The following is a 24,211-nucleotide window of genomic DNA, read 5'->3' as shown; positions in this document are numbered from 1 at the left end:
AAAATAACTCTCGTTCCTTTTAAAACTCCAAAGTCTCTTTGTTTTCTCAAGGAGAAATCTGCGTTTTTATTGTCTGTTGCCTACTGAACACCGCTCCAATTAAGCAGTTGCCAATGTTGCGCCAGAATATTCTCTACGAGAGACCAACGGAAGAAAACCTTCGAAGAAATGAAACAAGGATGAGCCCGTTAAAAATGGTGGCATTCAGCATCGGTCCGAGTGTCAGTGCCTCTCCCCGACCAAACCTTAGACAGGCTCCTCTGAGCCCTCTTTCCGGCGAGGCCCTGCCCTGGGACCTGTCTTCACCCAGTCTGATCCAGCTGTAGCAAGAATCTTCTCCATCGGTTTAGCAAGAACCGCCCCCACCATCCTCGATATCTGATCACCCTCAATATGGGAAAATTCCACACCCCTCACTCTTGATGTCCAATTGGCCTGGTCTGTCTTCATCTCAAATCGTGTTAAGCAGGGTCAGCAAGAACCCCCTCGACCCTTGCTGTCTGCTCGTCGAGATTTTCCCTTTCCCTGCCTTTGCTCCTTGGCTACCCAGCCCCAGCTGACTCTGCAGGATTTGGAAGTGAGCCAGCCCCGGAGATCAATGTCCAGCCACCAAGGAGGGAAGGAGCCCCCGACCTTGCAGAGAGCCCTGCCCTGGGAGCCCGGCTGTGGGTGGACATCACCGTCCGCAGGCCCCGCCCCCACTCTAAGGAGGATGGTAATCACCCCGTCTGGAGTCACGGAGTTCCAGAAAGCTTCAGGGAAATGACACTAGAAAGGGCCGTGCGGGTGTGTGAGCACAGAAGCTTCCCCCTGGTGCTGGCTGTGTGGATGCTTCTCCCAGGCCAGAGTGGCCTAGATGAAACCATCTGTGTTGAGATTCACAAGCGAAAGTGTCATTTCCTCCAAATGTGTCACCAGCTGTTCCCGCTTCCGGGGCTCATCCTCAGGCTGCGGCAGCCACCTAAGAAGATGAAACAGGTTGTAAAATACACGCCCACCGGCCAGCTTCAGGTCTTACAGGCCGTTGCCCTCTGCCCCCCTGGAATGCTGGTGACCTCAGTTCCACACATTCCCCAGAACAAGGGGTCGCTGAACTTACGTGCCCAGCAGCAGAGGTGCCGTCTGGGCTCCAGGCCCACGGTGCACCCGGGACCCTGCAGTGCAAAGAAGGGATGTGGCCTCTGCTCCCTGGGAGCCGCTCATCTCTGGATGCAGCCCATGCTGATAAGGCAAGAGAGCAAAATTTCAACAGCCCCACATAGTGGGGTGACTCTGCCAAGTTCAGGGTGTTTTGAACACGAGCTGTTCTCTAATCCAGAATCTCTCTTTGTTTTTTGTATCCCTTTGGCCTTCAGGGGAAAAGGTAATGTACATTCCAGAGAAATAAATACAAGGCGACTCAGCCCAGGAGTAAAAATATCAGCTTGGACTTCCAATGGGCCCAGGCGGCGCGTGACCCTAAGTGAGATTGTTTGGTTTTGCTGTATTCACAAAGCTTTCCTGCGGCTCCTCAAGACAAGAGACAGTCAATAAAACACCCTGTCCTCGACCTACTTCCCACTTCCTGCCCAGACAGTGTAAATGGCTTTTGGGAAACACTCAGGTCACCTTTGTAATGGGGGCCTGGCGTCCTTCGGTCGCCTGTCGGGGAGGGAAGGAAGGCAGCACAAGGCTTGCTCTGCCCACTGGGCTCTCCTGCATTTCAGGAGAACACCCAGGAAGGGCCCGGATGAGGGGCGGGACCCCGAAAATAAGCAGCACAAACAGGGCTTCAAGCACCTCCTCCAGTGAGTTCTGAGACTGCGCAGTCCAGCCAGGCGGAGAGGGCAGACCCCAGACCGCCGCAGGGCAGGTGCGCAGAGGGCGGGGCGGGCAGGGGGAGCTCCGAGGAAGGCGTGTCCCGGAAGGCTGCCGGCTCAGGCCAAGTTCCACGGGGAAGGCTGGGATCCCAAGTCTGAGAAGGGCAGGTGCTTAAAGCCCTGGGTCTGCTCTCTTTCCAACACCAAACAAGGTTCCTCATCTTATTTCAAAGGAAGGCAGGATGTCAGTCATCCCGGTGAGTAAGCACCTAAAGGCAACCTCGCTGCTTCTGTGTATCCGTCTCCATGTGTCCTATCATCCTGAGAAATCTGCAGTCTCCTTAGCTGTCAACATCACAGAACATCCCATCTGGAAAAAGCCGTGGGGAATCCTTGGCCAGTGGTTTTCATTCCTGGCCCACCATCCTTTTTTTTATTATTATTATTGTTGTTGTTTTCAGTTATAGACTTGTTTCTTTAAACAGAATGTTATAGGGAAATAGAGGATGTAGAACAGAGCAAAGCAAACCTACTCGGGCCACAAGCTACCGCGGTCACAGTACGTGACTGGGATCCTCGCCCAGGTTTCAGAAAGCACCATATGAAAACCCCTGGGCCGAGTCAGCCCCCCTGGGGAAACTGAGGCATGGAGCAGAGCTCTGGTCAGTCTGGTACCACACTGAATCTCCAGCACCTCCCTGGGCTCTGGCACGTACTAGGTGCTCAGTGAGTATTGGCCGGATAGTAACACACGGGAGATACTGACCGCCTCTGCTTGGTCATCTGTTTTACTACGCAGGCGATTGCTTTTTAAAGAGACTACAGGGGGGCTGCAACCACAGAGAGGCCCCCTAATTGCCTGTGTTTTGAACTTATAGCATTTGAAAGGGTTTTATTCTCTGATCTAAATGGCAAGAACAAAAGCAGAGCATAAAAGGGCCGAAGAGGATGAAAAGAAACCACAAATGGTATCCAAGATGGCGGTGCCCTTTGTTGTCAGGCACCCAAGCTACTCCAGAGTTCTCGGCCCCACAGATGCACATCCATCACCATGGCAACAACCAAGCGCCCGGGGCCTCCCGACCCAGGACATCCCAGGGCTGGCCACACTGCCTGGCTTCCAGGGAGCTGGATCAGGGCCATAGGGGCTACGGTAGGTGGGGAGCCTGTGGGCCCGCTCAGTCTGGTCCCTCCTCTCATCCATCTGTCCCGCTGGTTCTTCGTTGAGAGGAGGGGAGTGGTTCTGGGTCTGGGTCGATCAGACATATCTTTATCTTTACCTACCGTGTGCCTGTACATCAGAAGCCCTCTTCTCGTTTCAAAAAATTTTTAATGTTTATTTATTTTTGAGAGAGAGAGCGAGCACAAGTGGAGAAGAGGCAGAGAGAGAGGAGGAGACAGAGGATCCAAAGCAGGCTCTGTGCTGACCGCAGAGAGCCTGACGCGGGGCTCGAACTCGCGAACCGTGAGATCATGACCTGAGCCTAAGTTGGACGCTCAACCGACTGAGCCACCAGGCGCCCCAGGAATGTTCTCTGTAAGGGCTAGGCCTCTAGTGTCCAGCCCACAGTGATCACTGAACAAGGGCTTGTGAACAAGCAGATGGACGTGCAGGTAAAGCAGAGTCAGCAGAGTTTCTAAAACATAGAAATGAGGAGCTTTGCCTGCAACTGGCTGCATCCGAATCTCTGAGAGGTATGTTCAAGATGGTGTGTGTGTGGGGGGGGTGTTTCTCAAAAGCTGCACACGTGCCTCTCAAGTCAGAGCAGAGAAGAGGAAGGCCAGGTGAAGACAGCCTCCCAGGCTTCTGTCTTGAGCAACTGGAAGGCTGGGGCTGCCCCTCCCTGGACGGGGAAGAGGGGGACCCGAGGGCAGGCTGGCTTCCGTCTGGGACGTGGCAAGTTAAGCTGCTGGGGAAGCAGACATGAATCTGGGGTTCTGGGGTGAAGCCAGGCCCGGAGATGGTGTTCATATCCACGAGAGGGGATGAGACCAAAGGGAGGGAGTGGAGCCAGGGAGAAACGAAGTGAAGGGTCTCAGGGGTGAGCTCTGGAGCACAGGGGACAGCGAAGGCCACGTGGTGCAGCAGAAGCCAAGAGAAAGTGACATGCACGGGCTGGAAAGTGCATAGTTGAGCGCAGGGACCCCAGAGCACAAACAGGGGAGCTGGGAAAGAAAGCCTCCCACCTCTGGTGCACTGGGGTTTTAGCTGCAGAATGTGCCCGACCTGCGTGGGGACATACTGCCTGAGCCCCCAGGATCCCAACCACCCCCGAATCAGCAGGGGGCTCATTGAGAACATCCTGCAAACTGATGCTAAATTCACCCTTTCCCCCAACCACAGGCAGCGAGGGGGTGCTGGAGAAGACTGAAATGTGCCATTTTTTGCCTCCTATTCACAGAAATGGGGACCATTCGGATTTTTTTCTTTTTTCTTTTTTTTTAAATGTTTATTTATTATTATTGAGAGACAGAGAGAGAGACAGAGCATGAGCAGGCGAGGGGCAGAGAGAGGGGGAGACACAGAATCTGAAGCAGGTTCCAGGCTCTGAACTGCCAGCACAGAGCCCGACACGGGGCTCGAACTCACAAACCGCGAGATCATGACCTGAGCTGAAGTCGGACGCTTAACTGACTGAGCCATCCGGGTGCCCCAGTTCTGATTTTTTTCTTAATGCTTGCAAGACTGGACACTGGGCTACGACACTTGCCGTGGATTATCTCGTTTTCTTGTTTGACCCTCCTGACAGCCCTTTAAGGTAGGTCCTACTTGTATGTCGAACTGACAGGTGACGAAAACTGCCACGATTCAAGGCTGGCCAAGCAGCCTGTCGCACAAAGGTCTTAACCGCTAAGCCACTGCCGCTTCCTGGCCAGCATGACACGGAGGGGCCCCACTACCTGGCAGAAACCAGGGCACGGATTTTGTTAGTTTGTGACCCCACCCGAGGGTGATTTTACTGTGTGCACAGGCTGATGCGCTGGGAGGGGACCTGATGCCCAGTGGAGACGGGACTGGACCTCTGTCTGGAGAAGATGTTGGCAAGGTCAGCAGGATTGGACATCACTTTCTTCTGTTTAGTACCTCCCGGCTCGGGTGAGGGGGAGTCAGGTTTTCCGGGTGCTTATTCAGCCTAAGGGACCCTCTTAAAAAGAATATAAAATTACCCATTCAAAACTAAGTGTGAACTTGAATATTCGTTGAGAATGAGAAAAAAATAACAAATTACGATGCTGACAAGTACGGCAATGTGCACCTGTGCAAGCCCATTGTCAGAGCTTCTCCCGGCCACGGCAGGTCCCAAGTAAGCCAGGGACCCTGTTCCCTTAGCTGCCGCACGAATCACCTCTACCCTTCATACGCTGACCTTGATCAGAGTCGGGGGAAGGCTCTGATCCTTTTTTCCAAGCACTACCTTCTGGGACGTGGTGCAGGCCCACCCCAACTGGGGAAGGAGCAGTGTTAGGGAATGTTCCAGTAGTTCTGAGCTGGGCCCACCCCAGTGGTTTGGTACAAGCATTCAGGGGCAAAGGCTCTGTCCCAAACACCAAGTTTTATCTTCTCTGTAGGCTACTCACAGGGATTTATCCACACAACAGATGTTTGCTGAGTACCTACTACGAGCCAGCCTTGTACTCGAGCCCGGGGTATATCGCCATGATGAACCACACGGATAGAGCTAAAAAGGCTTAGATGTGTAATGTGGGCAGAGAGCCTGGTACATATTAGTTGCTCATTAAATATCGGTTTCCTTCCCTGCTTCCCATCTGCCGAGCACCCTCAGAAGCTGCGGCCCAGGTCAGAGCAATGCATCCAGCAGCCCACAGACTAGTGTCGTAGGAGTCACTCCTCCTGCCCCCCCCATCCAAGCAGGTCACTCCTCCTACCCCCCCCCCCCCCCATCCAAGCAGCAGCTACTCTTTCGGTGACAAGGCAGCACTCAAACCCCAGAGGTAAGCAGGACCACAGGGGCTGTCCTGGCCAATCCTTTCCTCCAGGGGACCCAGAAGGAGGCTTCCAGTTGTCTGAGTCACTGAGCAGAGCAGGGTAACAGCCAGAACTAGCATTCAGCGAGGTCTCATGACTCCCAGACCTCTGTCCCCAGGGGCCCATCCAGAGACCCTCCCCAAGCCTCTTCCTGTCCCAGGTGGCCTGGCCCTGGCCCTCCCCGCTTGGGACAATAGTTCTCAACCCCACCAGATGAGAATTACCTGAATGTGGTGTGAGAAACACAAAGCAAACCACAGCCGGGCAACACAGCTGTTCCTGGGCACCACTCACAGAGCCTCCGACCTAGTGGAGACAGGACATCTGCGCATCGTAGAAGCTTCCAGATGTCTTTCTCGCAAGCTTCAGACAATCTGTTTTCCGGAGTGAGGCCAGTAGATCGGGAAAGAAGTGTCCAAGGTGAAGGGGCACTCATGGTGGAATTATTAACACCTGTTAAGTGGCCAGGACTCAAGTGCTAACATTTCAGGCCCCGACATCAGCTTGGCAGGACGTGTGCTTTGAGGAGCTGGGGACAGCGGTCCTTGGTGGCCCCCACTCTGGGGGTCATGGCCAGGACAGGAGTCCAAAGCGCCCTCTCTAGACAGCTGCTCCGAGGATGAGGATCGAAGGTGCTCCCTCTCCAGACGTCCGCGGCGGGGGGACAGAGGTCTGAGGAGCCTCCTCCTTGGGAACCGCGGTGAGGACAGAAGTCCGAGGCACCCGATCTCAGAGGGCCACGTCGGAAGACAGGGGCCCAGGCTCTCCTTCGTGGGGGACCATCCCTGCAGACAATCCCTCCCGGAGGCCTCTTCCTCCCAGGCATGGAGCGGCGGGCGCGCCACCTGCTGGCCTCCGAGCGCGGGGCCCGCGCGGTCTGGTGGCGCCACCTGCTGGCCACTCTGGGGAGCGCGGGCTGGCTGGCCGGCCGACCCCGGGGCAGCCTCGCAGGCAGACGCCGCGCTAATGTCTGGGAGAGAACTTCATTTTCTTCTGTTTAAAACAAAAATTGGTGGGGGCAGGGGAGAGCAGGGCTAACGCCACCCTGTGCTGGGCTGGGGGGCAACTGGACGGGACCACCTCCCGGCTGCAGGGTCAGCGCCTCCCACCAAAGGCTTTGGTCCAGGTGCCCGGAGGGGGGAGACAGGCTGTGAGCTGGGCCAGAGAGGTTCTGCCCCCTGAGTGCGAGACTCAGGAGGTGATCACCGAAGTACCCCCTTCTGCCTCCTGTCCAGAAGCTTCGAGGCACCTTCCAGGCCCTCTAATTCCCCAGGCAGACTCTAGCCCAGCTGAGACCCCGCAGCCCTCTCTGGAGCCCCGTGCTGCCGGGGAGTTTGATCACGATCCCCCAGGTGAGGCCCCGCCAGGCGGGAAGCAGCCGCCTCTGATCACAACAGACACCCTGCGCGTGGAGAAGACAGAGTGTTAGCTCTTTGGGGGACAAGGTCCCTTCCAGTCTGCAGGAGGCCTTCCTGACCAGGGGTCCTGCCCCTTCAGTACCCTTTCCCCTTCCAGGAGACCTTATGCCTTCCCCCAGGTGGCTGTCCCCACAGACTATCAGGGAGGCTGTGGATACAGTAGTTAGAGGCGTGGTTTCCCACCTTGAGAATCAAACACTCTGAGTCAAACATCAGAAGCATCTGGAGGCCTTGTTAAAACACCGCTGAGCTCACTGCCCAGGCTTTTGATCCAGTAGGTCCCAGATGGAGTCGGAGAACGTGCATGTCTGACAAGCCCCCGGGGGATGCTGTTGCAAGCGGTCCACTGAGAACCGAGAGTCGGACTAGACCTGGGTGTCATTCCTGGCTTCGCCACTTACTAGCTGGGGGTCCTGGAGCTAATTCCTTGACCTCAGCCTCCTCACTTGTAACGTGGGGACCGTTCTCTCAGCGCTGCGGGGAGCGTCAGATACGATGGCGCACGTGAGGACTCAGCGCGGGGGCCCGGATGTGGTGGGTGTGCGGGAAGGGGTGGCCGCCCTCCATGGCATTTGTGTGCACCTAAGACCTGCCCGCAGTTCCCCGATATGGGGCCGGCGCTGCGGATGGGGGCTGGGGGATTACGGGGAGTAAGAACGATGATGATGGACAGGGCACGATCATTTAGACCCGGGTTTGGAGAGCGTCCAGCTGCAATACTCTAACAGAGGAAGGGATCACAGTGGGTGCAGTGCGAGCCCGGGGGAGACCACGGTGACCACTCCCAGGAGTCAGGTGTCACTACCCGGAGGAGGTGCCATGGGGGCTGCACCTCGAAGGTAAGCCTCCATCCATCCTGGAAGAGAGAAGGGCATGCAGGCCAAGAACGCGGCTAGTGCCGTGATTCTCCACTCTGACCACACACTGGGGTCACCCCAAACCCACCGGCACCCCAGATCAATGACTGAATCTCTTGGAGAGTGGAGGGAGACATGTGAAGTCTTGGAAGCCCCTTGGATTTCAGAGTATAGGAAGCCCCTTGGGTTTGAGAACCCCCAAGCAAAGCCTTGGAGGAATGAATTCACATTCCTGCACAGGGAGGAAGCAGTGTACAACCCAAGGCGGCTGGAATGTGGGGCGCAGACAGGCAAGAAATGAAAGGCAGGAAGGCGGGCTGGGGCATTTCCCAGAACTGTGGAAGAATACCCACTAGCAAGTGAAATAAGCCAATGATCACGAGGTTGAATTTGCATAAAACTGCACGTTTGCATTTGAACAGCCTCAAGAAGGGCGTGGTTGAGAGATTGGACACCGCCTGTAAATACCTCCGTGTTTCAGAGGGCATACCTGAGTCGTGTTTGGAATCCTCTTTGAGGCTGGAAAGCAGCAATCACTCAGTGAATGTTTGTAGAACTGAACGAACCTTGAACAGCCCTTCGGTCCCATCGCTGATCTCATTTGAGTGGCCAGTCTGGATTTACCTTTGAGTTCAAGGCGCCCTACTGCACCTGGGCCGCTGTGATTTCAGGGATGTTGAGAAACTCCATGGAAACCCCTAGTCCTGGTAGCTGCTGCCTGAGATCCCACTTTTGGGGCTATTTATGTCTTTCAGGGGTTGTCGCTCACATCCTGTAAATTCCATTTCCTGTGGTGGGTCTTAATGAGTTGAAGGGGCAGAAACCTAATAGTTGGGGGGAAGAGGAGGAAAGATCCAGAAAGGAAGATCCAAGACCCATCTGAGATCTGGCCCTTGGCACTGGCCTGAACCCAAAGCAGACCAGAGAAGCTTCAAAAGATAGGTGTTTCCTTTCCTTTCTAATTGGAACCTCCCGGACTTTGTATTGGGTTTTGCGTTTTTTTGTGCTACCACTTACCCAGGGTCTGACTAATTTTGTTAATCACAGGATTCCCAAGATTCTCGCAAAGAAACTTTGATTCTCTGCAATCAGACATTTCTCATGACCAACCAAGGAAATGGGAAGACCCTTGCAGTGCTCCATGCATGTGCCACCTAGTTCCTACACTGACTTGTGACATCCTCTCCCCGGCCGGGGTCCCCAGGGGGGGTCACTCCAAGACAAGGATTTGTGTGCAAGTGGGTTATTTGGGGGTGATCTCAAGGGGAACGGAGAAACGACACGGAGAAGGAGGGCCAATGCGGGGGGTGCTGATAAGTAACCGAGGCTCGATTCCACTGGGGAGTGCCGACCCCTTCCTCCACCAACGATCACCCAAGTCAACATTTTCACATGCCCGCTCATTCAGGAGCCACTCTGGTGGGAACACGGGTCTACACAGAATCGGGCAGTTGAACTATCCCAGGCCCCCGTGAACACAGGTGACAGTCACGTTGCGTGGCACCAGTGTACCTTACATGGGCTGAGATTGGGCTGACCCCGCACACATGCATGAAGTCATTCAAGAGGAGAGGTCGTTCAGACTAGCCCTGTTTCACCGAGGGTACGTTTTAATTTTGGTGAAAGTACGGACTGCAAAAACAAAAGTTCATTTTTTTTCTGGTGTCTCAAGAGAAGCTATGACGTCCATAAGGTGGTTTCATTTACGTAAGGTGGGGCTTTTGACAGACAAAGACAGGACAATGAACTGGGCTTCGGAGGATGGGGAGAGTTTTTGTCCAATGCCTTGCTGTGAAAGGCATTGGCCACATTTCTGCAGGGCCTTGAGACCAAAATCAGCTCTCGTGCAGGATTTGTCTCCAAGCCCCACGGTCTCGGGTGACAAGCGGCAGGGCCACCCGTTCCAACTGCACTGCCCTCAAGAGATGAGGCAAGGAAAGCGGCTCATCTGGCATCTGTCCCACAAGAGATGGTGGAGATCTCACTTTTTAACAGGATGGTAAACTGCCCCTCTCGCCAAGAACAGCATGAGATTTTTATAGACGTGAATCAGCCTGTTTTGCACCAACTTAAAAGCAATGCACACGATCTCCATCCCGACGATGATATAAATGGAGAAGAACAAGAAGAAGTGAGGGTGTTCCAAAACGGTGTCCCCAAACCCAATGGTGGTCAGCGTGACAAAGCAGAAATAGAAGGCGTTCTCGAAGTCCAGTTTCTTCTCCCAGATGGGGAGGATGGCGGCTGCACAGGAAATGTAGGCGAAGACGAGGAGGGCGATGACCAGGAGGGGGACGTCCAGCTTTTCCACCTGCCGTCCCACCTCGTCCAGGTTGCTGATGACAGAGTAGGAGAGCCTCCCTGACGCCAGCTCTGGACACGAGTTGCTCCTCTCGACGGCCCGCGGGGGTGGTTGCAGCGCGTTCTGCTTCTCCCGCGCAAGAAGTCTCTCGAACAGATCCACGTTGCTGCCTGGGGCTGAGGGACACGTGCCGGGTTTTGGGTCCGGAAGCTCTTGGGTTTCTATGACGATCCTGGGGACGGCTCCGGCCGCAGGCGTGGTGGCAGAAACAGGCTTGGTGGCAGGCCTTCCGCAGAGCAGGCGGGAGCACCACTCGGGAAGGTGGGGCCGGACGAATGGGAGTTTTTGGAACCGATTGTAAGACGTGGACAGGAGGGTGGCCAGGATGTCACCCGTGTCCGTGAGGACGAGGAACATCAGGGGGATGCCAAAGAGGGCGTAGAGCATGCACAAGTATTTGCCGAGCCTGGTGACAGGGTAGATGTGGCCGTAACCTGAAAAAAGAGGACAGACCCTGGGATGCTGGTCTGCTCTTCCCCTTCCCGAAGAAAGTTTTAAAGAGACCTTCTGCCATTTCTCCTCCTTGGTGTGATGGTTTACACAACGTGTTTGAAAATATTCATCTTAAAACATTCATCCGGGGGCACCTGGGTGGCTCAGTCGGTTAAGCATCCGACTTCGGCCCAGGTCATGATCACACGGTCTGTGAGTTCGAGCCCCACGTCGGGCTCTGTGCTGACAGCTCAGAGCCTGGAACCTGCTTTGGATTCTGTGTCTCCCTCTCCCTCTCTGCCCCTCCCCTGCTCATGCACGCGCGCTCTCTCTCTCTCAAAAATAAACATTAAAAAATAAAAAAAAAAAAAAACCCATCCACCGTCTGGCATTGGGCCCGTTTTGGTGGGGGAAACAGGAGGTGAAACTCAGCTACTCTTCAGGATAAGGAGCAACTCATGTCTAGATATGTGACCCAAGATGTCCTCGGCAGGGGACAAACATGTCTGGGAGGGGGCTGATTGCTTTTCATTTTGCTGCGGCCACTTCTAAGCATCCGTGTGACCGGATGAATGCAGGGGAGAGGCCATGGATGGCTTTGCCATCATACCCACCGCCTCCTTCATCCTCCACGAAGGCACCTGTTTTTAAGAAGCCACTCTTGTCCTCCCTGGGATGTCTGGGCCTCTTGGTTCATTTGTTTCTATACAACAGGCTATTACTATGTGCCATCAGAGCACAGCAGTGGGCATGGAAGGAGGGAGAGGGGCCAGAAGGACTAAAATACAGCTGTTGCCCTCAGGGCCATTGTGGTTTAGTAGATTGGACAGACGCGGTCACCAGTGCTAGTGAAGGGGTTAGGTTCCCAGCATCTAGAATCTTCCAACCTGAGTGCGAACCTCAGCTCTGGCATTTCTAGAAAGTTACTTGACGGCTCACATTTTCAAGTTTCTTAGCTGCAAAACAGGAACGGCAGTCTCCGCTTTGTGTCCTGACTCGCTGGGAAGATGACATGAGACCAGTGCCTGACCCATAGTGGGCAGCCGAGAATCGTCGGCGTCCCTGCCCTCAGGAGCCCATAAGAGCAGCCAGCAGCATTTACTGTGGGCTGGTGTCAGCCCACCTGCCTAGGGAGGCGTGGTTGTCACCATTCACAGGCGGGGAAACTGAAGCTTGGAGGAATGAAGTAACTTGGCCAAGAGCGCTCAGTGATAGGCTTGGCATCCCCAGAACCATCCGGCTCCCATGCCAGCATTCATTCCCACGGGGTCTGGAGCACCCAAGGGGGCAGAACCTTCCAATCATTAAGAACCAGTCAGCCAAGCAAAGGGGGTGGGCGGGCTGAGGCTTCTGTCCTCTTCTGGAGTCTTCTCCGTCCATCGCCCACCCCCCCCCCCACCCTCACGTCTACAGCAGGGCAGGAGCAGAGAGGTATCAAACCCCCACAGCACAGAGAGTTGGATCTTCTGGAGTGAGCAAGCTCAGTGACTTCAACAAAACGAGGGAAAAGCTTTTGTATGTAATGCCTGTGTTTAATTTTTGATGTCATAAAGGAGGATTAATACAGAAAAACCTAGGCCAATTATGTAAATTGATTTGAAGGCACTTCCCAGGCTGGCTATGCCCCAGCCTCCTCCGGAGCTACGGTCCCCTGTGGCGAACTCCGGCCTCAGGCTCTGCCTTCCAGGAGCACAGAGGCGTTCAGGTTGCCCACCCTCACCAGGGTCCTGGGAGAAGGCTGTGGACCTCAGACGGGCTCATCAATGGGCACCCATCCCAGGGCACTCTACGCCACACTGGGTTGATTCCACGAGGCACCTTTTGGTAGGAGGGACAGTTAATTCTACGTGTGTTCATATGTGTGCGCCTACTGAGTGCTTACTGCATACACAGTGCTGAGCAAAGTAGATATGGTATCCAACCTCGCTGAGCTTCTGGTTTAGTGGGAGAGGCAGATATGAATCGAATCACTACACTAGTGATATATGCATAGCAGCTGGAGACCGATAACAGGATGTGTAAGAGCAGACTGTCCTATGAGCGTTAAGAACCAAGGCATCCATCCTGGATTCGCATTTACTGACCACCTACTTTATGCCAGGCACTTGTGGGCAGGGCTGGGGGCACAACGGGAAGCAGGCAGAGGTCCTGCCCTCTAGGACCCCTGGCCTTGAGCTCAGCTCTCCACCAGTGGAGTCCTCCACCTGTGACGAGGACCCAACAGGTAGGTATCTGCACGAGGGGGCGGGAATGGGGGCCGCGGTGCCAAAACCTCCCGTTCGGAAACCCAGGTGTGTTCCAGGGGCAGGACTCGCCGAGAGAGCGCTGACGGTTCCAAGTGCCTCTGTTTCCCTTCCCTGTTCCCTCAGGGTCTTGAGCAGTTCCGGCTCTCCCCTCGAGGAGAAGAGGTTGCAGAAGTGGCCTCAGCTCCTTGTCCGGGCTTCAGTGAAAGCCCAGAAACACGAAGGAGAAGCAGATGGGGGTGGGGACCTAAGGGGGAGAGGAGAGACAGAGGGGAGCCATGGGGCTGAGGGGTTTCCCAAGACACCGGACTTTCTATGCTAAAACTGTGGTAGTCCCAGGCAAACTGGACGATTGGTCGGTCCAGCCATGAAGGAAGGTGTGGAAAGATTCTCTGGAGCGGGGAAGGTGAGGGAGGAGGGCACCCGGAGCCTCCCCTGCAGGGGCAGGAGCTCAGAGAGGCCTGGCCACAGAGTCCTGGTGGAGCCCAGGCCCTGCGTGTCAGCAAAGGTTCCTGTGCCAAAGCTTGTCACGGGCCCCACAGAGCCATCAGTCCTTAGGGATGTTAGCAGCAGCCACCAAGTCCCAGAGACGGAGACCACCCTGTTTTCTAGATGGTGGATAAGCCCCCTAATTCTTGTACACCCCCAGGAGAGTCAGGAGAGGCTCCCCAGTAACAAAAAAACCTTCAAAAAAAAGAAAGCAAATATCAGAGAGTGCATGGCCCCTGTGAAGGAAATGTATTAACCGTAGCAATTACCAAATGCTGAAATGCATAACGGAAAATCCTACCATTTCTTATAATGCATTCATATATTCCAGTACGGTCAGTCCACTCCACTTAGGCTGTATTTAATAGCCCGTGCACTTTACTTTCTAATCCAAGGGGACTGACCCAATTGGAAATGACTGGGGATTGGCCAACCTCACACCTGCCAGGTGTCCCCTTTTCAGCATTAAGGCCAGGTGCATTAAGAATGGCCCAGAGATGTAGGGCAGGAAGTACTTGAAACACAGTATTGATTACAGGCCGTGGAGAGCCTCTCCAACATCCTCTTCCACTTGTAATTACTGGACGGCATGACGTCCTAATTGATTTGATAGGAGCATCGCCTTCTTGGGATTTAAACCAAGATAATGCATTTCCATTAGATCAGTGGTTCACAGCCTGGACTCCCGTTAGAATCACCTGCAGGGCTCTGAAAAATACTGATGCCTGGGTCTGTCCCTAGCGACTCTGACTTGATTGGCATGGAGGCCGGGCTTGGGAGCTTATAAAAAGACAGCCAGATAATTGCAGTGTGCAGTCAGGGCTGAGAATCTTCACATCCGGTCAGCGCTTTGCAAACGTCAGCATGCATCAGGATCACTTAGAGAGTTTGTTAAATACAGACTGCTCGGCCCCACAGCCATAGTTTTTGGCTCCGTAGGGCTAGGATGGGGCCTGAGAATTAACTGTCATTTCTGGTTTTTTTTTAAGTTTATTTTGAGAGAGAGAGAGAGAGAGAGAGAATATGAGTGGGGGAGGGGCAGAGAGGGAGAGAATCGCAAGCAGGCTCTACCATTCAGTGCAGAGCCTGATGTGGGGCTCGATCCCATGATCTGTGAGTTCATGACCAGAGCCAAGATCAAGAGTTGGACGCTTAACCTACTGAGCCACCCAGGTGCCCCTTAATTCTCATTTCTAACAAGTTCTCAGGTGATGGTCATGCCGCTGGTCCAGGGGCCATACCTTGATAACCACTGCATTACATCAGTTCTCAAGGGGGGCAATTTTGCCCCCCCCCCCAAGGGACACGTGGCAATGTCCGGAGACACTGTTGGCTGCCACGACTGGTGGAGACCGCAGGGGAAGAGGTGGATGCCTCTGGTAGGTAGAGGACAGGGACGCTGCTGGACAAGCCCCCACGACAAAGAATCATCGAACTCAAGATGCCCATAGTGCCCAGGCTGAGAAGCTGCATTAGGCCAATTCCCCGAAGTCCTTGAGGAAAAGGAACACAAACTGAACCCCTTTGCTCATCTCCAGTATCTTCCTTGGAGTTGCAGCATCCCTGTAACCGTTGTTCCATTGAGCCGTGGGTTTCCCTGAAGAAGTCCAGCTGTGCCCCACCCCTGCTTTCCCGATAGTGACTTCCCCCTCCAGAACCTTAGCTCACGGCTAAATGTCACGGCACCTACCCCGTGGGGTTGTCACGTCATGCAAATTAAATAAAATAATGCATATAAAGCCTGTGAACACCATGCCCAGTGCTGGCAAATGCTCGGTGCTGCGGTTACTGTTGGTACTTACTCTCTCTGCCCATGACCAGTCCCTGCCTGCACAGGCAATTTAGGTGAAGGACCAGTTCTGAAGGAAGCCACATGGGGGCGCCCTTGGACACACGCCTGTGCCCATTCATACAGCAGACACTGGCTGTTCCCCCCACAACATTCCTTCATCTTTCCTGGAATACCACTACCCACCCCCCGCGAGACCCCCTGATTTAGGGATAGATCCAATTGGTCTAAATCATTCTGGTAACGTAACCCCCTTGCCAGGACTGGCTCGGGGTGGGAAGTTTCTAGAGTTTTTTTGCTGATGGTGACAGCCAGCCCTTTTTCTGTCTACGAGATGCAACCATGCCCAAATGGGAGTGGATATTGGTGGCCGTCTTGTGACCTGCTGAGCGGGACGGGAGAGTATCTGGTGCTCAATGTCATGGCTTAGCTGCACATGGACCAGCCCTAGAGCTGTCCCCCACTGGACTTGCGCTCCAGAGGGAACACATTTACACATTTTCCCGGCTGTTTCAGCCAGTAGGGTTGCAATTTGTGGTAGGGGCATCTGGAAGGATCCTGACGGCCACTCAGGTTTATCCTCACGCTGATCTGAAAGGCAGGACTGGGAGGAGCTACAGATGAGGGGACGAGGCTCAGAAGGGCCACATTGCTCCCTGGAGGTCACACGGCTGACCCCAGGCGGCCAGCCTCCGGAGTCCACAGCTGGCCAGCGTGCTCCCCAACCCCACCCCCAAGTGTGAGGGAACCTCAGCACGAGCACCCAGCCATGGCTGGGGCCCTGTGACCCTTGTGGGCCCATCCCTCGCAGGGACCGGTACTCTCTCGAATGAAGATGGGGCCTCAGTCCTTTTCGCTGGCCGAGAGCGGTAGGGGCTGAGCAATGGGTTCCACTCCTGGTGGAGATGCTGACCCAGAAGCTTCTGAGCTGTGGCTGAGGTCAACTCCACCATCTCAGCTCCTGTGACCCTATTCCCAGCAGGGGAGACTCCTGCCCGCCCCGGGGAGGCCCCTCCTACCCGCCCGTCCTGCTGCACCAACGCGGAGGGAAGCCAGGGGCCCTTAGTTGGGCGAGCGTCCTCAGACAGGGCCCAGGGACACGGTGCCCGAATGCAAGAGCAGCCTTGTCCCCGTAGCTCAGGAGGCAACTGCTCGTGCCATGTCCCCCTCTCTCCTGTCTGATCCCTGCTCTCAGGCCACAGTGGTCTGTTCCTCCAAGCACCTCGAAGCTTCGGAGTGTTGTCCGACTGTTTCCTCTGCCCGGAAAGCTCTCGCCCTTCTTTGCCTGGCTCACCTCTCCAGATCCTTCAGCTCTGTCACTCAGGAGCCCACACTTTGTGTGGCGGCCAAGAAGAGGGTCTGTGGCTTGGGGGGTCCACAGAGCCCCTTTTCAAATGAGCGAATGGTCACTGTAGAGGGCAGCGCTGCCCCTGCAGCCTCCCCTCTACCCTGGACTCTGGAAGGGACTGGTCTGGGTCAGTGACGTTCACATAGGAATCTTACCTTTGTTTGGGGGCTGAAGACACGCATAAAGGGAACGCGGGGAAATGGGGAGAGGCCGGCTCCTTCCCTGCAAGGACCTTCCCTCCCAGCCACTGATATCGACCCAGCCACACAAGGGGTCTCTGGGAATCTGAGCTGCCCCTGCCACCCAGGCACAGCCCAGACTCTCCCTGGGGCTGCCCAGGCAGGGGTGGGCAGGGGTGGGCAGGGCTCCTGCAGCACCCCTCAGACCTGCAAGGCTGGCAGACTATTTCGGGAAAAGAGCACTGGACTTGGAGTCTCGCGGCCTATTTGTGGGTACCAGCCCTACTCACGGCATGCCCTTGGCCCCTGACAGCACCCCTCTGGGCTCAGGCTCCCCCACCTGATTCATAAGACCACTGTGAGCTTTAAAAGTCCCCAAGGGGGGCGCCCGGGTGGCTCAGTCGGTTAAGCGGCCGACTTCGGCCCAGGTCATGATCTCGCGGTCCGTGAGTTCGAGCCCCGCGTCGGGCTCTGTGCTGACAGCTCAGAGCCTGGAGCCTGTTTCAGATTCTGTGTCTCCCTCTCTCTGACCCTCCCCCGTTCATGCTTTGTCTCTCTCTGTCTCAAAAATAAACATTAAAAAAATTTAAAAAATAATAATAATAAAAAAATAATAAAAATAAAAGTCCCCAAGGATTGGGGCGCCTGGGTGGCTCAGTCAGTTAAGCGTCTGACTTCAGCTCAGGTCATGATCTCACGGTTGGTGAGTTCGAGCCCCACATCGGGCTCTGTGCTAACAGCTCGGAGCCTGGAGCCTGCTTCGGATTCTGTGTCTCCCTCTCTCTCTGCCCCTCCCCTGCTCATGCTCTGTCTCTGTCTCAAAAATAAATAAAAACATTAAAAATTTTTTTTAAAGTCCCCAAGGGTAACTGTTAGTTCCTGTCACTGCCTATTAGTTCCTCCCTCACCTCACCATTGGTGCTCCCAGTCCTGCTCTGGCACACCGTCCTCCCTCTCCACACCATGCCCCACCCCTCCCCAGTGCTCCCCCCCATTCCCTGGGAGTACAGTTGTCGTCTACATGCTGGTGACTCTGAAACCCACCTCCCTAACTCCACCCAGAGCTTGGAGCCCCGGAACCACATTTCCGGCAGTGATGGGTGTCTCCACCTAGAATCTCCACTGGAGCCTTGGCCTTGACTGGCCCTGAATCATCACCTCCATCCTCAGGCCCAGCGTCCCGTCCTCACCTCCCCCCAGCCTGCCGAGCCCACCAGAGCTAGAGACAGTGGTGTCTTTCCCATCCCCCCACAGACTTTCCTGCAAAGTCCTCGTTCAATCCACCCCTCTTCTCGTTCTCATGACCATTGTCCTGGATGAGGCCATTGCCATCATCTCCCACCCAGGCTGCTGCAGAAAGCCCCCTAGGGCTCTCCGTGCTGCCAGCCTTACTCTCTCTGGTCCACCTTCATGCTGCAGCTGGGGTGATCTTTCTGGAATGCTGAGCTACCATGCTCTTCCCTTGCTTAAAACCCACTGGACTCTCCCCACTGCCCTCGGGATGAACCCAGCCTCCTCGGCCTGGCTCACTGGCCTTCCTGGGGACTGGTGCTTCCTTTCCCTCCCACGTCTCTTCGCCCAGATTAACCTCCTGACAATGCCTGCCATTCCTTTGGCCTGGAGTCCCTCTTCATGACCACCTTCTCCCACGCTGCTCCCTGTCGGACTCAGCAGGCCACCAATCCCACCAGGGAGCCTTTAAAATGTTCCTACCACTCAAGCATTGCCTCTTGGACCACCTCCAAGCCTGCGGCAGGTGCCCCTTCTCTGTGCTCCCACAGTACCCTGAAGGCCTCATAGGCTGACCACGTTTGGTTGCCTGAGTTCTTCTGTCTTGCCCCGAAGTCTGGGCTCTGGCAGGTACCATTGGCAAGAGGTGTTCTATACAAAAGCATTCAGCCAAGGAGCGGGAGGGGGCTGAAATGCAGCCCCTGCCTTGCTCATTGGGGTCCACACCCGGGCACGGGGCTGCACCCACCTGAAGCAAGGGCCCTCTTTCCTAATCCCCACCAAGGACCCAACATCAGTCCTGCTCACTGCTGTATCCCCCCCTCCCCCACTATCCACCACCCCCAGCAAGGAGCGGCGGCCACTCAGCAAAGGAGACCCAGCACGAGGTAGGCATTTCACATCTGTTTCTTGACCAAATGAATTGAACGTTCCAGCCTCCCCACCAAGGGTCCTCAGCCTCACTCTCCTCCCCCCTCCTCCCCCGGGTCTCTCTCCCAGGCCTGCCCTTGCCTTTGGACTTACCCACAGTGCTGATGACTGTGCAGCAGAAAAAGAGTGAGCTCAGGAAGGACCAGTCTGTAAACGTGTTGAACCAGTGGGGTTTCACCTTCTGCAGAAGCACCCTGAGATCCTGTTTCCTGCCTTCCTCGACTGGGAAAGAGTGAAGGAGAGGGTTTTGCTCAAGACAGGTCCCACCCAGGCAAAAGGGTCTTCCCCAGGGACCAGGATGGCCCCTGCCCCGTGGCGTCATCAACACCAGAACTTGGCTCTGCTTTTGCACATCTCTGCATTTAGTGCCTGCGGAGATTAAGAGGCCACATACCCCATGAGATGAGCACCCAAGGGAGAGGCCCTCAGGGGTCCGGCCCGAGCTCAGCCATAGCATTGCTGCGTGGCCCTAGGGGGCTTTCTGAACTTTCTGAGCCTCTACATTTTTCACTTGCAAAGAAACATACTAACTTCTGCTCAGTCTCTCCCATGGGGCTCTTGAGCATTGAAAGCAAAATGGGTTTTATGAGCTGTAAGCCATTATATGGATGCAAACCATACCCACTCCCGGAGGTTATTAAGCCTGATGGAATTTGGTGCTCATACTGGGATCTGTGCGCACCAGTCGCCTGAAGATTTCTGGGAAGCCTTGGCTTTCCAAACATCTGCCCCAGGGTCAATGGAGCCGGATTGGGGTCCTGGTTCCTCAGGGAGGTTCCCAAATAGTTCCGTTGGCCTTGGTGGCCAGTGGCTTTTGAGACCCCAGAAGCCACCTTGAGACTCTGGCACATGGCGGGAAGTCACTACTTTGAATGGGCACTGACCTGGGAGTCCAGACACGAGCACTCTAGACCCAGGTCTGAGTCTCCACCTGTGTCTCCCTCTCTCTCTGCCCCTCCCCTGCTCATGCTCTGTCTCTCTCTGTCTCAAAAATAAAGAAAAAACATTTTTAAAAAATTTAAAAGGAGCCAGAGTGGCTCCTGAAGCTGTGGACAAGACGCTTCCTCCTGAGGCTCACTTTCCCCATCAGGGAGGCAGCATGGCGTGGCAGTGAAAACTCGGGCTCTGGAGTCCCAATGCCTAGGGTAGAATCCTTGGCTCCACCTTCTAGCTTGTGACCTTGGCAAGCTGCTCAACTCCCAGAGCCTCCATTTTCTAATCCGTGAAAGGGGACAACTCATACAACCCTCTTGGGCTCCCATGAGGATTACGTGAGGTGATGCACCGAAACGTGCTCGGCAAAGGGTCCTGCACTTAGCTAGACCTCTTCAGCGTTTTAATCTCCAACAAAAACCAGTACAAAACGAGGTTGGAGGGGCGCCTGGCTGGCTCAGTCCATAGAGCGTGTGACTCTTGATCTCAGGCTCGTGAGTTCGAGCCCCACTTTGGGCAGAGGGATTACGTAAACAACAGTAACAAAATCAAAATGGGGTTGGGCCAGCTCTGTATTCCCGTCGTGTTCTGTGCATCAGGATCATCCAGGAGACTTTAAAAATAAGATTCCCTACCCAGCCCCAGAAATCCTGATGAAGTGGGTTTGGGGAAGAGCCTGGGAATGTATATTTCAGGCAAGCTCCCTGGATGACTGTGACCTGTCAGGTTTGGGAAGCTCTGAACTTGTTGACGCGTGTGTCTGTCTGGTAGATGTAGACAGAAGGAGTGGGACCCTCCTCGGAGGAGAGACACTGTGACCAGCCTCCAGTCAGGTGGCCTCAGACAGAAGAACCTGCCCCCAAAGCGGGCTGGGCGGTGGGAGGGGCTGTGAGCAGCCGGAGCAGAGGGACACGAGAGGACATGTCACACTGGGGAACATCCTGTTCTTCCCCTCACCTGTAGGCTCCGTTTTTCCTTTGTCTTTAGTTATTTACTCTCTATATTTTATTTTGCTCTGCTAAATACATATTTGCAAGCTTTGGGGAACAGGGCAGTGTAGAAATAAGTGACTAAATACAAATGACATGCAGTAAGGCCATAAAGTGCCTTCAAGAGGCTTCCTGTCCTTTATGTCATCTGCTTCCCACAGGGTCTCTGTGATTGGCAGGCCTGAGATTGTGGGCCGCCTCTGTCCGGCACACTGAGACCTAGAGAGGTCAAGGGCTCTCCCGCAGATCACACAGCAACCGGGACCCCAGGTTCTTCCCACAACCAATTCCCCTCCCCTGAGCCCAACAATAGAAAAGCCATTGGAAACAGGAAATGAGAGAGAAAGGGGACAGGCTGCTCCTCCTGGGGGTCCAAATCCAGTTGGATTGCTCTTGAATTCTAATCTTTGTAAACTGAGTCACGGGGCCAAGCAGGCAGAGTTCGGAGGACCTGCCTAGGAACCCCCAGCCCCAAATCCGGTCACCCATGCCGCCCATCCAACCTCACCAAATCTCCAGCAATCCACCCTCCTCAGAAGCTGCTGGTCCGGGTGGGGCTGGGCGCCGAGGCAAAGGGAAGGGGGCTGGACTTTCCAGAGCACCTAGTGGGTCCTCAGGGCTTTCCCTACATTCTGCACAGCAACCAACCCTGACAGGCCATTACTCTCCCTTTTTTTACAGAGGAGAAAACTGAGGCTCCGAGAGAAGTCATTTGCCTAAGGTCCTGCCCAGGAATGGGGAGAATAGGAGCAGAGAGTGTAGGGGTGCCCCTGCCCCACCCCGCCCTCTGCTCCCGGGGGCTGCCCCCACCCACCCGGAAAAGGCTGCCCTGTCCCCGGGGGAGCCACCTACCTGTTCGGTTGCATTTCAAGATGCCACAGAGCTCCCCCAGGAATTCCTCAAACTCCGGGTCGTTTGGCCCCAGGTCCTGGCCGCCCTCGATGGCCGAGAAGAGGGCAGCACCCAGCAGCGCGTAGGTCACCAGGGAGCAGAGGAAGCAGAGGCGAGGCAACAGCTTCTCCAGGGCCTCCTGAAAGCACCTCCCGGCCTGGGGTGGCCCGGCAGCCTCCATCCTCCCAGGAGCGCCCGCCCGGAACAGGAGTTGCTGATGGACGAGGCAGGAGCGGGGCCCCAGCAGGAGGAGGACAGAGAGGAGGAGGGGGAGGAACGGGAGTGCCCAGAGAATGGCCAGGCTCCAGCGCTAAGTGGATGGTGCGTGCGCTTCCCCCAAGGACTGGGAAGCAGCCGGTACTCATCACGTTCAGTTACTTAGATGGCGCCCCCAGCGCCCCAAATTGCTATTGATCCGCCAGCCTGGGAACGGCCCTGTGGCGACTTTGGGCAGGCGCTGGGGTGGTTGCTCTGTGCTTTGGCCCTTCCCATCTGGAAGCTGCGATTTTTGACTTCCAGGTGCCAAGTCTGACTTTTGGTTTATAGTCAAGCAACCGTCCTTCCGGAGGTTGGACTACCTGTCTTGGACAGGTAGTAATAATGGCAATGAGTCTGGCCGGAGCTCTACAAGTTTACAAAGGGCCTTTATCCTGCGTGGATCCAACTGTTGGTCATAATTCTCCACTCCTCTGTAGCATACCCACCTTTGCGGTGGCCTCTCCGAGGGCAGAGCAGAATTCCATGCCCCCTAGTGTTGACGTAGGCCACGTGATTTGCTCCGACCAATCGGGTGTTAGCAGACCGGAGGTAAGCAGGGGCTTGGAAATGTGCTGGTGAAGCGGAACTTGCTCCCCTGGGCCCTGTCTCTGCCACGAGAAGAATATGCCCCGTGACAGACATGGAGATGTGTGCACATGAAACCCCCTCCCCCACCCCGCCCACCTTCATAAAAGGATGCTCTATGAGGCTTCAAAGAACTTGGGTCATGACAGCCTCCGCTATTCATCCTTTCAGAGCGTCCCTCAGCTTCCCAGGCCTCTCCTCTGGCAAGCCCTGAGCAATGACTGAGCAAGATGGGGGTACAAGAGCTTACCCAGGTCTGTCCGCCCCCGGAGGGACTCCTCCAACCTGCAGGCTTTGTTCCAGAACTCCCTGTTGGTCTGCCAGAGATGGTTGTCAGCTCTGCGTCATGATCTGAAGGCTTTCTCTGTCCCATCCTGCATCCCAGTAAAGATCCCAGCAGAAGATCCAACCTGTGGCAGTTGGCGCCAAAGTGTTCCGAGAGAGCAGGCTCTAAGATGGAAGTTTCGGACTGGGTCGCTCAGTACCCAGCCGGTCAGGAAATGGTGTGGAGACAGCTCTTGGCTCAAGGTGGCCGTCCAGTTGTTAAACATCCGCCAGTGGTGAAGTAGAACGGTGAGCAGGTGGAAGGTGTTGACTAGCGCAACGATTCAGGCATTTAAAACACACTGGAGGAATGATAAATGCAAGGACAAGTTTGGATGGTTATCATGAAGTCAAATTAGTCCCCTGAAGGCAAACTTAGAAGAGGGAGGTTAGTAGGACAGAGCACACGGCCTCTGCTGCAATTGGCCTTAGGCCTGCAACTAATGTTCATCATCTCCTTCCTTCACTACCTATTCTAAATTCCCCTCACCCTCTGCTAACTCTTCTATTCTCTCAATGTCTTGCCCAATGGCACGACCCAAATCCTCATTCCTAGGGCTTCTGAGTCCATGGTAACCACATACTCTTCAGTTTGGAGTGGTTTGGGTTTGTCCATTCACAAATACAGTTGGGTAAGGAGTACCAAGAGGTACCCAAGTGAGTCACCCGAGCTCCGTTCCTATTCCTTCCAGTGCGCATCGTGTGAAAACAGCCCTACCTCCTTCCTCTGACCAGGTCTGTTGCCCTCGACAAGATGATCACCCCTTTCCTTGCTTTCTGGCTCCTGGATGTGAAGGTCCCAGAATGCCCAGGCAGCAGCCAGAGAGTGTAGTTTAATGGACCCCTTACTAGGTTTCCCAGTGAATATGTCCCCTTTGGGGATAAGAGCCTCTAACCAACCCTACAGAGCCCAGAGTTGGGGGATGGAAGATGGTAAAGGCATGTGCTCATGCAATTCTCAGTTTGAAATGGAAAGCATCCAATTCTGCTTCTTCGCTGCCCTGAAGAAAGAGATGATCCCCAAGCCTAGAACAAGCCAACTACCCCGCATCCCTACCCTCACCCCGATATCTGTATCCAGCCTCTTAGATGAGGTCAAGTTTAAGAACTCTTCACCTAGCCCTAGGTCCCCAAGATTTTCTTCTGTTTTCCTATACAAGTTTTATA

At 54.9% G+C, this 24,211-nt stretch overlaps 1 protein-coding gene across 1 annotated transcript; it reads right to left on the bottom strand.

The window, feature by feature from the left end:
* Window positions 1-9,488: 9,488 nt before the first annotated feature.
* On the bottom strand, window positions 9,489-22,593 carry KCNK18 (potassium two pore domain channel subfamily K member 18). Its single transcript, XM_043598176.1, has 3 exons — window positions 21,839-22,593; window positions 19,158-19,286; window positions 9,489-10,858 (listed from the first exon to the last, which is right to left on the bottom strand). The coding sequence occupies exons 1-3, from the start codon at window positions 22,056-22,058 to the stop codon at window positions 10,044-10,046; spliced, it is 1,164 nt and encodes a 387-aa protein (XP_043454111.1). The 5' UTR covers window positions 22,059-22,593; the 3' UTR covers window positions 9,489-10,043.
* Between the last annotated feature and the right edge of the window lie 1,618 nt (window positions 22,594-24,211).

Source organism: Prionailurus bengalensis, chromosome D2, assembly GCF_016509475.1.
Source record: "Prionailurus bengalensis isolate Pbe53 chromosome D2, Fcat_Pben_1.1_paternal_pri, whole genome shotgun sequence".
In the NCBI taxonomy this organism is placed as follows: Eukaryota; Metazoa; Chordata; class Mammalia; order Carnivora; family Felidae; genus Prionailurus; species Prionailurus bengalensis.
Note: the sequence above shows the minus strand (reverse complement) of the source record. Positions and strands in the feature narration are given on the sequence as shown.